A 13,637-nucleotide genomic window follows, 5' to 3' on the forward strand; every position below is an offset into this window, starting at 1 on the left:
TGTTAGTCTTATTCGTTATGCAAGGCCAGTTCAAGGCTCACTGCTGGATCCTGGTGATCTACCCTCATCTCAAATCCTGTAGCAGCAGTGTTAGGATCCGTTATTCGAAAGTTCATCAGCTTCCTTACAGTTTATCTCTATAGGTATTGTTATCTTCTCAACTATGCTGCAGAGGCAAAATTTATGCCTCAGCTCTCTTAGTACCATGACTGGCACTTAGAACTCAATGTATGCTAGCTCACATTAATATGTATTAGCACCTATTTTAAAATAAGAATAGTAGGAGTTATAAATATGGGACAATCATTACAGGTCAGACATCTAGACTGTCTCACTGAATTCCCCAAGTAATCCCCTGATGTGGTGACATTCTAATTCAAATTTCTAAATTTAATTCAAAATTCTAATTTTATAGGTTATAAAGCTCAAGCCTAGAGAAATTAAATAATTTGTGTGTGCTCATGCAGCTAGCGACGGATGAACTGGACTGTGCCTGGGTCTAACTCAAAAGTTCATGTTAACAATCAGCATGCCACATTGCCTGCCGAAAACAAGGGCTGTGATTATTAAGAGGTGGAAACTGGCAGCTGCTTTGCTCATTCCTCTGTTACACTGTGTGTATGTCCAGCTCTAATATAATCGTGTGTCTGTCTTTCACACCACATTATGAGTTCAGATGTGGAAACTTGTATTTTCATCAAGTGTTGACACACACCATTTACTCAGTAAATATACTCAGCTGCTGAGTAATCTTGGGCAAGTTATTTAACCTCTCTGTTGGCTTAGTTTCCCCGGCTGTAAAATGAATAAGAACAGTCCATGTTTCATGGGGATGAGATGGTGTCTGTAAAGTGCTTAGTATATAGTTCCAGGCACAGTGATATTAGTGATACTAATATCAGCTATTATTATTATCATCATCATTACTTTTATTACTTTACTCTCCATTTAAAACAAGCAGTGGAGACAAATGTCAGTCACATATTCACAAACACAATCCCATGTTCGCAACTGGATGGGTACTTTTGTTTGTTACATTTCTGTGTACCTAGAAACTGGCTGGACTACCGTTTTTTTGTGGACCAGGCAGTTTCCAAAGACCAAGCCACTGGAAAGGACATCTGTAAATATTGTTTCTATGACAGAAATTCTTAACCATTCTGAAGAAGATAGGAGAGGGCATAAAAATATCCCTGAGCCTTGTTGAAACCATACCCATGAATCAAACCGACTCTATCTTCCAAGTCTTATCACTACCTGTCCCTCCCCGCCACCCAAAAGAAGGTATATTTCTAGAGTTTGGAACCACTGCAAAGAGAGTTGTTGTTGATGCTTATGAAGTAGTAGGTGGAAGCAACGAGAGAGAGAGAGAGAGAGAGAGAGAGACTGAGAGAGAGAGATGGCAACCACTGTTGCCTATGGCAACAGTTCACATTTTGCTGGATGTGGGTTTATGGCATACCGCTCCACTTATTTATTTCCATTCTTTCTCAGTCCTTGTTACTATTAGAAAGAATCCAAAAATAAGGTGGGAGGGGAAGAGAAAGAATAAAAAGGAAGGTAAGAAATGATAATTTGGGTTTGTTTTTGTTGCTAGAGAACTAACAAAGTATTTGAGTACAGGTTTAAATGTGAATTCAAATCAGGTTCCAGGGACAGACTCCATACTAATAGAAAACACTGTTCCCTTCTTTTTCCCTTTAGCTTACTTCATAATTCATCTAAGATGCTCTATGCAGCTGAGAAGTCAACACATAGTTAAGATACAATATTTGTGCCATTATCTAGAGTTGCACTGTCCAATTTGGTCACCACGAGTTCATGTGGTTACTGAGCACATGAATTGTGCCTAGTCCAAATGGAGATGTGGTATAAGGGTGAAACGTGGTTGATCTGACCTAGTATGGAAAAATGAAAGAAGACTTCACCAATAATTTTAACATTACTTAAATTTAATGCAATTTAGCATAATTAATATTAATTAATTAAGTGATCATTCAGGATACATACGAAATAAAATATATCCCTAAAATTAGTGTTACTTGTTTCTTTTTACTGTTTCTAATGTGGTTTCTTGAAAATTTAAAGTTATATACACGGTTGGTATTATATTTCTGTTGGACAGGGTTGGTCTGGAGTGCTACAGTTCTGTTATTACAAGTGCCTAAGCATTTGACTCAAAGATGATAGATTATGGTGACTGCACCATATGAACCTAATTTGAATATTACTCACCAAGTGTTAAATAAGAATTGTTCCATTTCCTTTCCCACTGAACTTCATGCTGCAGCACTGCCCAACTATTTCATATGTGTGGTGCCTGGGGTAGCCTTCTTTCCCTGGATGCCTGGAAATACCTTTATCCTTCCAAGGGCCCCACAGTCACCTCCACATGATGTCTTCCCTATAATCACTCTTCATCGTATTATTTCTGTACCTATCATTGCATATCACACACTGGGATGTGTTTATTTACAGGTTTGTCTCTCCCACTCAGTTGGAAGCTTCTTGAGGTTAGGGGCCACATCTTATTCTATTTTATACCCTCCACACTGGACACATTGTTGGCCTTCAACAGATGTGTGTTGAAACTGAAAACAAAAGTTATAATTATAGCATGCTGAGCAGAGTTTCACGCAACTCAAACATATGCATAAGAGCCCTAAGCCCCTGTAAGCCTTGAGGGATGCTATCTCTGCTCTGACAGTGTAGTGAGCTACCTTGGGGTTTCAGCTTCTCTATTCAGTAGTGGTCTTATGAGCCATGTGTTTACAGCACTACATTCATGGCCCAAGCAACTTCGTTTCTGTTTGTTCCTTACAACAGGGGAAACGTAATGTCACTGAATTAGTAAGCATGTTAAGAAATATTCTTGGTTTGCTAAGTGAGCCATATCACTTATGGAATTTAATCAGAAGGAAGCCATTCTCTTAAAAACAACAAAACAAACCCATACTATATCCTGAATCTACTTAGTTCATTGACCTGTCAGTTGTGAATTTTATGGTATTAGGAGACCTAAGTGAGTCTGTAATATTGTACTATAAATAGAGTAGCCTTAGATAAATTTACTTAATCAGTAATTTCATTAATATACTGTAAATCTCCTGCAAAAGATTTTATGGTATTCCCCCCTTCCCTAACTGATTCTTTTATTTTTTGAGATGAAATCTTAATAATGTATTTAACTGAAGACTGGAGTTTTGCCTGGTGAAAAACATAGTCTATTAACTGGTAATCAACCACTTGGTTGGTTTTCCACTAAATACTACCATTCCATAAGTACACTGCTTTGATGGCTCTTATAACCAGAACAAATGAAACGTCAGTTATCACCATTCCAGTAGCTACTTCCTAATGAGGTAGAAAGTACTTTCACTTTTCAAAATACTATAACCATGTCATCTAACATTCTTCAACAGCTACTAGTGAACCTTTGGCCCTGGTTGAACACTTGCATCCATCTGAAATCCAGCTGTGCCAAGAGAAAGCTCCCCTCTCTTCCAAATCTGGTCTTGGGTTTTGAAAATATAAATATCTTAACCTCTGGTTTAGATAAAAGTCTCCTTTGTGGAAAAGGCCTTTGTCCTTCCTCCCTCAGAATTTGCTGCTAAACACAATCATAGAAACCTTGTATTGCCTAATCCCAGGTTACTAGTAATGACTTTGTGAATGTGTCTTTAGTGTCTATTTTTTGCTTTTACAGTCATTAAAGATAATTTTCATTGTCTAGCATTTCATGGAAGTGGAATATTACTGATTAGTTGACTATATTCTTATTTTATCTGTATAAGATTACTAGTCAACCTTTTCAGCAAGTTTTTTTCTTTTTCTCCTTTCAGCAAGTTTTGAAAGAATGGTTAAAACTTTTTTCTTTTTCTAAAAGATCTGGTTTCATGTCCCATTTCTTTTTTTTTTAATTCTTTTAATGTCTACTTATTTATTTTGAGAGAGAGATAGCAAGCAGGAGAGGGGCAGAGAGAGAGGGAGACAGAAACCCAAGAAGGCTCTGCATCATCAGTGAGGAACCCAATGCCAGGCTTGAACCCACAAACCATGAGATCGTGACCTGAGCTGAAATAAAAAGTTGGATGCTTAACCGACTGGGCCACCCAGGTGCCCCTATGTTCCATTTCTTTAACTCTCAAACCATCATTTCTAATTCTGTATACTGAGAATAACAACAATATCTTCCCAAATAGCTAATCAGCCTGAATGACTTCAGCCTTATATGTAATAAGCACATGGTTATTACCAATTGATACTTTATGTTCATATCCCAAACTGAACTTCTGACCATCTCCTCTCCAACCTCCCATGCCAACTGATGGCAATTCTATCTTCCACCTGTTTAGGTCAAGACTTTAGAATCATTGCTGACTCCTCTTTCTCGAACCCCATATCCATGCTGTCAAAAAATCCTGACCTCACCCTCAAAAAACATGGTGATTCCCAAAGCTTCCTAATGGGCTCCTGGCTTTCATCCTCAAGCAGAGTGAGCCTTTTAAATATAAGTCAGATCATGCTACTCCTCTCCTCAGAATCCCACAACAGTCCCTCAATTTCACTCACAGTAAAAGCCAAACTTCTTACAATGGCCGACAAGACCTTACATGATCTGCCACCTCTTCATGTTCCTCTCCAGCCACATCTCCTGTTACTCTCGTCCTGCTCACCCACCTACTAGCCATGTGAGCTTCCCTGTTTCTTGAATATACCAGGAAGAACCCTGTCTTACAGCCTTGGCACTGGCTGTTCCCTCTGCTGGGAACACAGTGCCCTCAGATAGCCTGTTAGCTAACTCCTTCAAAACTTTGCTCAAATTGTATCTACACAGTGAGACCAAGCCTGACCACCTTATTAAATACTACAACTTTACTTTGCTCAACTTTGACTTTTTTATGGCACTTTTCACTTATTAAACCTATATTACTTACTTATTTATTATATTTACTGATTATTGTCTGTATCGCCCCGTTAGAATCCAAACTCCGCAATGGAGAGATCTTTGCCTCACCTACTCAGAAACACATTCAAACATCTAGAATAGCGCTTGGCAAATGTTTTTTAAATGACTGAATTGTATTTTCAGTAGAAATCTAAGTAATATGAAAAACTGAACACTTCCTAATATATTTATTACCCTTAAAACTTATCCCCTGATGAATCTTGGTCACTTCAGTAATAACTAAGATACCCCTAACTATTTCTGTGGTACTTACTCTTAATCATTTATAACCTGCTTTGCTTTTTATTTTTAATTTTTTTTAATGTTCATTTATTTTGAGGGAGACAGAGATCATGAGCAGGAGAGGGGAAGAGAGAGAGGGATACAGAGAATCCCAAGCAGGCTTCACACTGTCAGCAAAGAGTCTGATGCGGGGCTCAGACTTAGGAACCGTGAGATCATAACCTGAGCTAAAACCAAAAGTCAGACACTTCACCCACAGAGCCACCCAAGCACCCCATTACGCTATTTAAAATAAGATGTCTTCACTTAACAGAAGACTCTATTTATAACTGTGCTTACAGTCGGAGATTCTTTTAAATTTTTTTTTTCAACGTTTATTTATTTTTGGGACAGAGAGAGACAGAGCATGAACGGGGGAGGGGCAGAGAGAGAGAGGGAGACACAGAATCGGAAACAGGCTCCAGGCTCTGAGCCATCAGCCCAGAGCCTGACGCGGGGCTCGAACTCCCGGACCGCGAGATCGTGACCTGGCTGAAGTCGGACGCTCAACCGACTGCGCCACCCAGGCGCCCCTCAGTCGGAGATTCTAATCCCAGTCTCCCAAGGGCCAGTGTCCTCTAATTCCCAGTTTGACATCTTTGCAAATGCATGTACATGCTTTCCAAATGCTTTTTAAAAAAAAAAATCAGCACATTCAGAATACTGATATACAGAATATTCTACTGAGAAAAAAGGGGAATGCTATTGAGAGGACGTCAGAAGATGGACTGGTAATATTTTACTTCTTCAACTGGATGATAGGTATCCAGATGTTGGCTTTATTATTTGTTATAATTAACATATGCATTATACACCATCTTTTGTATGCATGAAACATTTCATAATGAAAAAGGACAAAATAAACCTAGTCTAGCTTACTTGTTCTACTACCGCTCTTTATTTTTCTTCCAGTTTGATAGGATATAGCTCCCTGGACATAAATCTTCTAGCCGGTTTGTGGAAACATAATTGCCGTGTGACTTAGCATTTAAACCCTCTCCCTGCCCACAACCACCTTACTAATGAGTCTGTGATGTGAAACCAAATCAGAAAGACCTCCAGTAGAAATTTAAAAAAAATATATACTCACTGCTTCATTGATTTAATCAACCTGGTGAGCTATCAAGAGGGATGAGCATAAAGATAAAAATGAAAACACGTGATGGCTGCCAAAGCAGAATTAATTTTTCAAAAAACATATATAAATATAATAACTTCACAACTGATTATAATATCCTGTCTTCCCACTGTTGCAAGGCAAGTTCCTTGGTTATCTTAATTTCATCCTCCCTGTACCCACTGTGGTACAGGGATCTCATATGTGCTTCCACAGCACCTGACTCTGGTCATGTGTAGAACTGTACCCATTCATGTCCCCCCTTTCTAGGCTAGAAGAGCACTGAGCAAAGGGCCCATGTTTTTTCACCTTTTGAGCCCTGTCCCTGGTACAGCTCCTAGGGGGTGCCGTATGAGACTAGCTCAGTTCAAAGGTCAGCTCTGCTTCTTATCCTCTGCGTAAGCTTCTTAACCAATCTTCAGAAAATGTTTGGAACCTGCATCACGAATTCCAGCTTCAGAGCATGTGCTGAGAAGGTGCGGTCCCTTGGAATGGTGCTGTATCTCTGCCTGCTCATGCCTCAGGGTTGGTACCAACAGAGCTCCCTGGGTCAGGGGCTTGTGACATTCTGATGGCATAACCCACAAGTGGAACTGCTATATCTGCACATTTAGCAAATGCTTTTTGAGTCCTAACTATGGTGCCAGGAATTTGGCTAGACAATGGGGATGCTGTGGTGGCAGGTCACATTCTCTAGTCCCTAGAAGCTGTCCACAGGCCCTCCCTTGTTACTGTGCATGTACAACCTTAGCCCCTTAAATTGATTATGGCTTATTCAATGCCATTCTTCAATGCTGCTGTTCTCTCTTCTCAAGAGAAATCTGTTAACTTTTCCAAATAGCAGTTTCCCCTACAAATCATGTTTCTCATAACTGTAATACAGAAAAACATGACTATACAACCAGTGTGAGCTATACCCTCAATCTAACACCTCAAATCCTGGCATTTATGATGTACTTCAATTTGTAATAATTGCTTAAACTTTAAGCTACTTGCCACAGAGGATGACAGAACTGACATAAAATATGGGCATATTTAAGGGTGCCTGGGTGGCTCAGTTGGTTGAGTGTCTGACTTCAGCTCAGGTCATAATCTCATGGTTGGGGAGTTTGAATTCCATACGGGGCTAGCTGCTGTCAGCTTGTCAGCACACAGCCTGCTTCAGTCCCCTTCTCTCTGCTTCTTCCCCACTTGTGTTCTCCCCCCAAAATAAAATAAAGTTTAAAAAAATACTTAGACACATTTACATCCTAAAAAATTAACTATGTTAATAAGAATTGTTCTATTTCCAGGTGAGAATTACTAAGATCATTCTATTGCCTATAAAATAAACTAAGAGGTCTTTAGCATTGAAAATATTTTGGTGTGATAAACTCTGAAATGCCAACTTAATTTATATAAGATTTATGGACTCACTGAAAGGTTTTGGGCATAAAAATAATTAAAATAAGATGGAAGAGGATTAGAAGTAAATGAAAATAATAATGCTTTTGAAAGTAGGCTGGTTTAAAGAAATTCAGAGTGGCATATCAAACAGACACTTATGGCAATAAATTTTATAAATAGCTCATTCTAATAATAATATGAAAATATCTAAAACTTTTTTACTATGAGTGAATAAAGGTAAAAAAAAGTGGATGATTGTTATACATTCCTAGGATATAAAAATAAGAAAAAATTAATGGACACTATATATATAACCTTGTAAGTACTGTGTTTAAGATTTAAAGTAACTAAATCATTAAGTAATCCATATCACAAAGTTATATCTCTTGAGTAATAATAATTGAAGAATTTTGGAATCTAATACTGACCTGTCCAAGCTTGAGCACATCAATTCTCTACCTCAGTTTTTTCAACAGAATGGAAACCTGCCATTTTACATATAGAACAAAAATGGACTATTTTTGGAGGACCTTCTATAGAAACAAAGGGTCTCAAAACTGTTGATATTTCAGACTTTAACAAAATATGTTATCAGTATGATTTTCTCCATTCTTTTCTGTGTGATCAGCAATTCTAACTTTGCTAGTATTCTAGGCAGGACAAATTCAAAGAATTTATAGCTGTTCCCCAATTGCTATTATAATGACAGACATACTCTAGTCAAACAAATTCGCTTCCCTCTCTGGTCCAGGGAGGTTAAGGCAACTTAATCAAGGCCAACCTTGTCTAGTTAAAGGTGGATTTGGAGCTTGAATCCAAATCTCCCAAATACCCAGAAAAACCCCACAAGCATTAGTATCGGTGTGAAACGATTATGTGTTAACAGCCTGAAGATGACAGTAAATTTCTTAGACCTTTCACAACACGTTGAACAGACAGGAAATACCACCCGGAAGACATTAGAGAAGATTTCTCAGTAGTTTTTTTGCTAATTTTGCTAGCCAATCTTAACTGTAAGACTACTGCAGTGAGGCCTGAGGGAAAATTGGCATTGGAGGTTCGTTCCAAGGGACAAAAGCTCTCTTTCTGAAATTTCTGTTCAGAGGCCCAGAATTTAAAATTAGTAGTAGGTAGTAAGTGCCCTTGCCTTTATTTAAGCCACATTTTGCCACCAGAAATAATATCCTTGGGAGTGATCAAGTCATGCACCTTTTCTCTATGTTACTTTCCTCTGATACTGCTTTTTTTTCTCATGTCCACATTTAAAGTTCTTCTTCAACAGCTTTACTCTGAGTGGCACTAGGAAACTACACATTTACCTTTCCACAATGGTATGAAAAAGAAATACCTTCCCGAAAAGACAGTAAGAGGTGCAAGGGACAAAGTCTCCTGGGGGACTCCTGGGCTGAGGTCCCCTGGATGTAAGGGCATCCCAGTTAGTTTCCTTCATGCTATAAAACGTCACTCTGGGCATTCCCCCCAAACCAAATTATGAAACTTACACCTGCTGTCCAAATCTTTCCTCTACCTTATTGTAAAATGAAAAGGACAATCACTGGTAAAGATGTTTTTAAAACGACGAAAGAATTGTCCAAAAGTTTTAAAGTACGATAACACTAAAATACATCAGACTCCGATCGTCACTCTCATTCTTGCACGACTTGCATTTAATCTAAGGTGCCCTAAAATGCCCCCAGGAATTCCTCCAGAGGGGTCAAGTTGGGGCTCTGGACAGCTGAACAGGTGAGGGTTCATACGGGTTCCCCGACTATCTCTGAAGCAACTTTCTGGGCAGGAAATCAGTCAAATTGTGATGAAAGCGAACGCGGGGAAGACGAGCCCGCGCCCCAACCCCCCGCGTGGCCGGGTCAAGCACTCAAGTCGGCGGAGGGGACCCGGGGGGACGCGCTCCCCTCGAGGGCCAAGCGGGGGGAGCGCGTTCTCCCGGCCAAGGCGGGGAGCTGGGTCGGGCCCGGGAGCAGACCCGCTGGACACACAGGGTCCCGCGGCAGCCCTGAGGGTCCCGGCTGCAGCTCTCAGGGCGCCGGGACGGGGCCGGCGCCGCTTACCTCGACGGCTGCGTGGGGACTCGGCGGAGCTCGGCTGGGACTCCGCGCGGGCGGGGCGCGGGCCGGCGGCGGGGCAGCGGCGGGGCAGGCGACGCGGCGCACTGGACTCCACCCGGGCTCAGGTCCGCCGCCTCGGGGAGGAAGTGGTGTCAGCCCTGCCCTTCCCACGCAGCGCGCAGACGTGAGGCGCCCGCCGCGCCGCTTTGCATGGAGGTGCCACGAGGGCGCTCGGTTCGAGACACGCACGGAGGAGGACGGGTGGATGCAGACTCTTGAAACTCGGGGACTGCTTTTTCCAACTAATCGGGTCTGTGCCTCGCTTCTACACCACACCCTCGAAAGTTGTTTTTTTAAATTCTGGGAAAAGTTGGGCCTTCCTCCCTCATCCCGCCCCTACGCGCGTCCCCTTCCCTCCGGAGCGTTCCCCAGCGAATTGAGCCTTCTCGGTCGCTCGCTATATTAGTGACTAAGGGATCTGGGGCCAGATGATGGCTCCAAAAAACCCGAGAACCTCATCTATTTTGCAACGGTCTTCCTAAGTGTTTACTTCAGCCCTTTGTGCGCTTCCTCTTTCGAGCCTGTTGAGCAAGGCCGGATCTGCCCGCCGCGCGCAGCCCACCCGCTGGGGACGCGGCGCGTGTGTGCGGAGCGCAGGGGGCCCCGCGCGTGCGCGCCTGCCCGCCCCTCCCCGCCCCCCGCGTGCGCGCCTGCCCTCCCCTCCCCCGCACGGGTCCGCAAGGACGCTGGTCCCAGTGGGAGTCCTGGGTGGGGTTGCGGGGTTGGAGGTCGGATGTGGAAGGGCGCGCTCCGCGCAGCGGGTGTCTCAACTCTCGGATGGCAACCCTCCCCTCCCCCCAAAGCTTAAGGACACTGAGTTGGCGCGGGCGAAACTGTGAAGAAACAGGCGCTCTGACACGTTGCCGGTGGAACTCCAAAACGGTACGAACCCGGTGGCGGCGAATTCGGCAACAGCTATTTAACTTGCGTAGGCAGTTACCCTTTGATCCAGAAATCCCACTTCTAAGAATGTATTACAGTGATGAAAAGAAGCAATGCATATACCCACGCCCATTCTTGGCCGCAGGATTTGTAATAGCAAAGGACTGACTGGACGTAGTCCGAGATTCTTTGGGAGTGGAGCCTCCTGGGAGAAAGTGGGGAGATCCGAAAATACAGAAGTTAGAAACAGTTTGTAAGTGGGATTGAATTTACCGCGTCTTCCCTATAGGGCCGTGTCTTAAAGGGCCTCCCCGCCGTGTGGGGAAGGAAGGTGGTGGAGAAGACCTAAAGACATACAGATATATTAGACACACACATCAGTTAGGTAAATTAAGATAGTTCAGCCATTTATTTAAGGAAAAACTATTAACTCATGTAAGAACAATAAAAATAGTTGTGAAGAAAATTCTTGCTGAGAAAGCAAGTTAATATTTACCATATTAAGTAACGTAAGTGTTTTGAAGGGAGTTAAAAGGTGAGAGTGATGGTAGTAGGCATGGAGCCTTATATTAATTAGGATCCTCAAGGAAGAGCTTTTTTGATAAGTGTTAGTTGAGCCAGACCTAAATGACATGAGAGATTCATTCATGTCGATTTGGGGATGAGAATGTTGAAAGGCTCTGGGTTAGGAAGGCACTTGAGATGTTGGGAAAACAGCAAGGAAGCTAGTATGGATGGAGCACAGTGACAGGGAAACAGGTGGTGTATGAGATCAAAGAGGAAATTGTGGCCAGATAATGTGTGGTCTTTCTGGCTATGGTCGGGACTTTACTCTGAGATAGGAAGCAGCCATTGGAAGGTTCTGAACATAGTACTATATGGAAAGTCAGGTGAAGCAATGGAGTGACTTTCACAGGAGAGGAAGAGGGCAGGCAATACCTCTTTGCAAAGTCATGAAAAGGAGAAGCCATTCAGAGGCTTGGAAACACATTCCAAGAGAAGACAGAGCAAGGAAAGGTCTTGAGATGGGAACATAGAAAGTTAGAAAGAGGGGCCGTGTGTCTAGCATACAGCAAAAAAAGTAGGGCATTGGTAACGGAAGGGGACAGAGAGGTAAGCAGGGACCACGTTAGGCAGTGGCTTGGGGTCAGCCTTGAGGACTTTGAGTTTTATTCTGATTGCAGTGGGGAGCCATTGGAAAGATTTTAGGAAGTAAGTACATGACTGGACTTCTGCTGTACGTCATCATGCTGGTTGGTGATTGGAAATGGATCGAATGGAGCAAGACAAAGGGCAGTGAGAGATCATTCAGTGGGCTGTGGCAGTAGTCCAGGTGAAAGATGATGGTGGTTTTGGTTAGTATCCTGAAGATGGGGATGATGGGAAGAGTTTGGATTCAAGATATGATTTCAGAGCAGAATCACCAATGTTTGCTGATGGGCTGCCACAGGAGTGGGAGAGTGGCAGAAGGGATTAGGAATTGAGTGTAAGCCAGTGTGACTGGAGTCCTGAGAGCTCTGGTGTGAGGCAGGGCTAGACGAAGAAAGGTCAGTAGGGAGAGACCATGTAGGACCATGTGGACCATGTTGAAGGTTGTTTTCTCATCTTAAAAGCAATGAGATTGTGTTAAGAATACTTTAAGCTGGCAGGATTCATGTTTTAGGAAAATCACTTTGGCTATCGTTTGGGGAATTGACCAGATGAAGAGAAGAATGGGTGCAGGAAGATTTCTGAGCGAGGCTGGCTGAGAGATTTACAGTGGTTTGGACTAGATTGGTGACAGTGGAAATGGAAAGAAATGGATGGACCTGAGAGATATTTATAAGGTAGTTGATAGGAGGCAGTGATGACTGGATTTGAACAGAGTGAGGAAGAGGGAGGAGCCAAGGATGACCACTAAGATGCAGACTTGGATAATGATGGATGTCATTGCCGTTCAATGAGATGAGGAACTCTGGTGGGTGCAGGGGGAGACTGGGGGAGGGGAAGATAGTGAGTTTTATTTTTGAACAAGTTGAGTATGATAAACTTTTGAGACGTGTGAGTGGAGACCTCACGTAGAGAGATGTGTAAGGGGCTGATGCTCAGAGTGTGGTTTACAGTTAGAGATACACAGGTTGGCTAATCTACCCACAGGTGGCCATTGATGAGATAGATGGCTTAGAAGTGAGTAAGATGAGAAAAAGACCTTATGCTAAGCTTTAAGGAATGTCATCATCAAAGTAGAGGAAGTTGAGCCTGAAAAGGAGACAGAGGGAGAGCTCTGATGGGGTGGGAGGCAAACCAGGAGAAGGTGGTGTTGAGGAATTCACAACAGTGGGAGTGTGCAGCCATGTCTGGGGCTGTTAAGAGTAATATAAGATGAAGATCAAGACGTACCCATTAACTTGAGCCATATCAATGATCACAGAGATGTATTATTTTAAATGTTTATTTATTTTGAGAGAGAGAGAGAGCTGGGGAGGGGCAGAGAGAGAGGGAGAGAATCCCAAGCAGACTCCATACTGCCACTGCAGAGCCCCAGGCAGGCCCTGATCTCACAAACTGTGAGATCATGACCTGAGCTGAAATCAAGAGTCAGGCGCTCAACCAATTGAGCCACCCAGGCACCCCACAGAGACCTATTTTTAATAGCATGTTGGGGCTGGAGGCCAGATGGGCTAAGGAGTGAATAGGTGAGCAAAATAACCCTTCTGAGTAGTTTGCCTGTAAAGAGGAGAAGGATAGGGAGGTAGAGAGTCAGGCATGTGAAATTGAGGAAGATTTTATTTTATTTTTTTAAATGGTTTTCAAGTAGGAAGAAACCAGATGAGATTGAAGGATTAAATATTAAAGAGAGAGTAGAAATGATGGATGGTGAAAAGTTTTCGAGTTCTTTTTTTCTTTGTAATTGAAA

General features: G+C 42.5%; 2 protein-coding genes across 2 annotated transcripts in view; one reads left to right on the forward strand and one right to left on the reverse strand.

The window, feature by feature from the left end:
* Positions 1 to 9,931, reverse strand: part of APBB1IP (amyloid beta precursor protein binding family B member 1 interacting protein) — a 103,620-nt gene extending 93,689 nt beyond the window's left edge. Inside the window, exon 1 of the mRNA XM_086714703.1 lies at positions 9,803 to 9,931. The gene's annotated coding sequence lies outside the window, so the exon portion shown is untranslated. The remainder of the gene's footprint in view (positions 1 to 9,802) is intronic.
* The window catches only part of LOC147579456 (uncharacterized), a 132,112-nt gene continuing 124,428 nt past the window's right edge, over positions 5,954 to 13,637 (forward strand). Inside the window, exons 1-2 of the mRNA XM_086715143.1 lie at positions 5,954 to 5,961; positions 9,431 to 10,741. Coding sequence (XP_086571269.1) covers positions 5,954 to 5,961; positions 9,431 to 10,265 — 843 coding nt within the window. The 3' untranslated portion in view covers positions 10,266 to 10,741. The remainder of the gene's footprint in view (positions 5,962 to 9,430; positions 10,742 to 13,637) is intronic.

This window comes from Puma concolor, chromosome B4 (genome assembly GCF_028749965.1).
Source record: "Puma concolor isolate L17-30 chromosome B4, mPumCon1.1.hap2, whole genome shotgun sequence".
Classification (NCBI taxonomy): domain Eukaryota; kingdom Metazoa; phylum Chordata; class Mammalia; order Carnivora; family Felidae; genus Puma; species Puma concolor.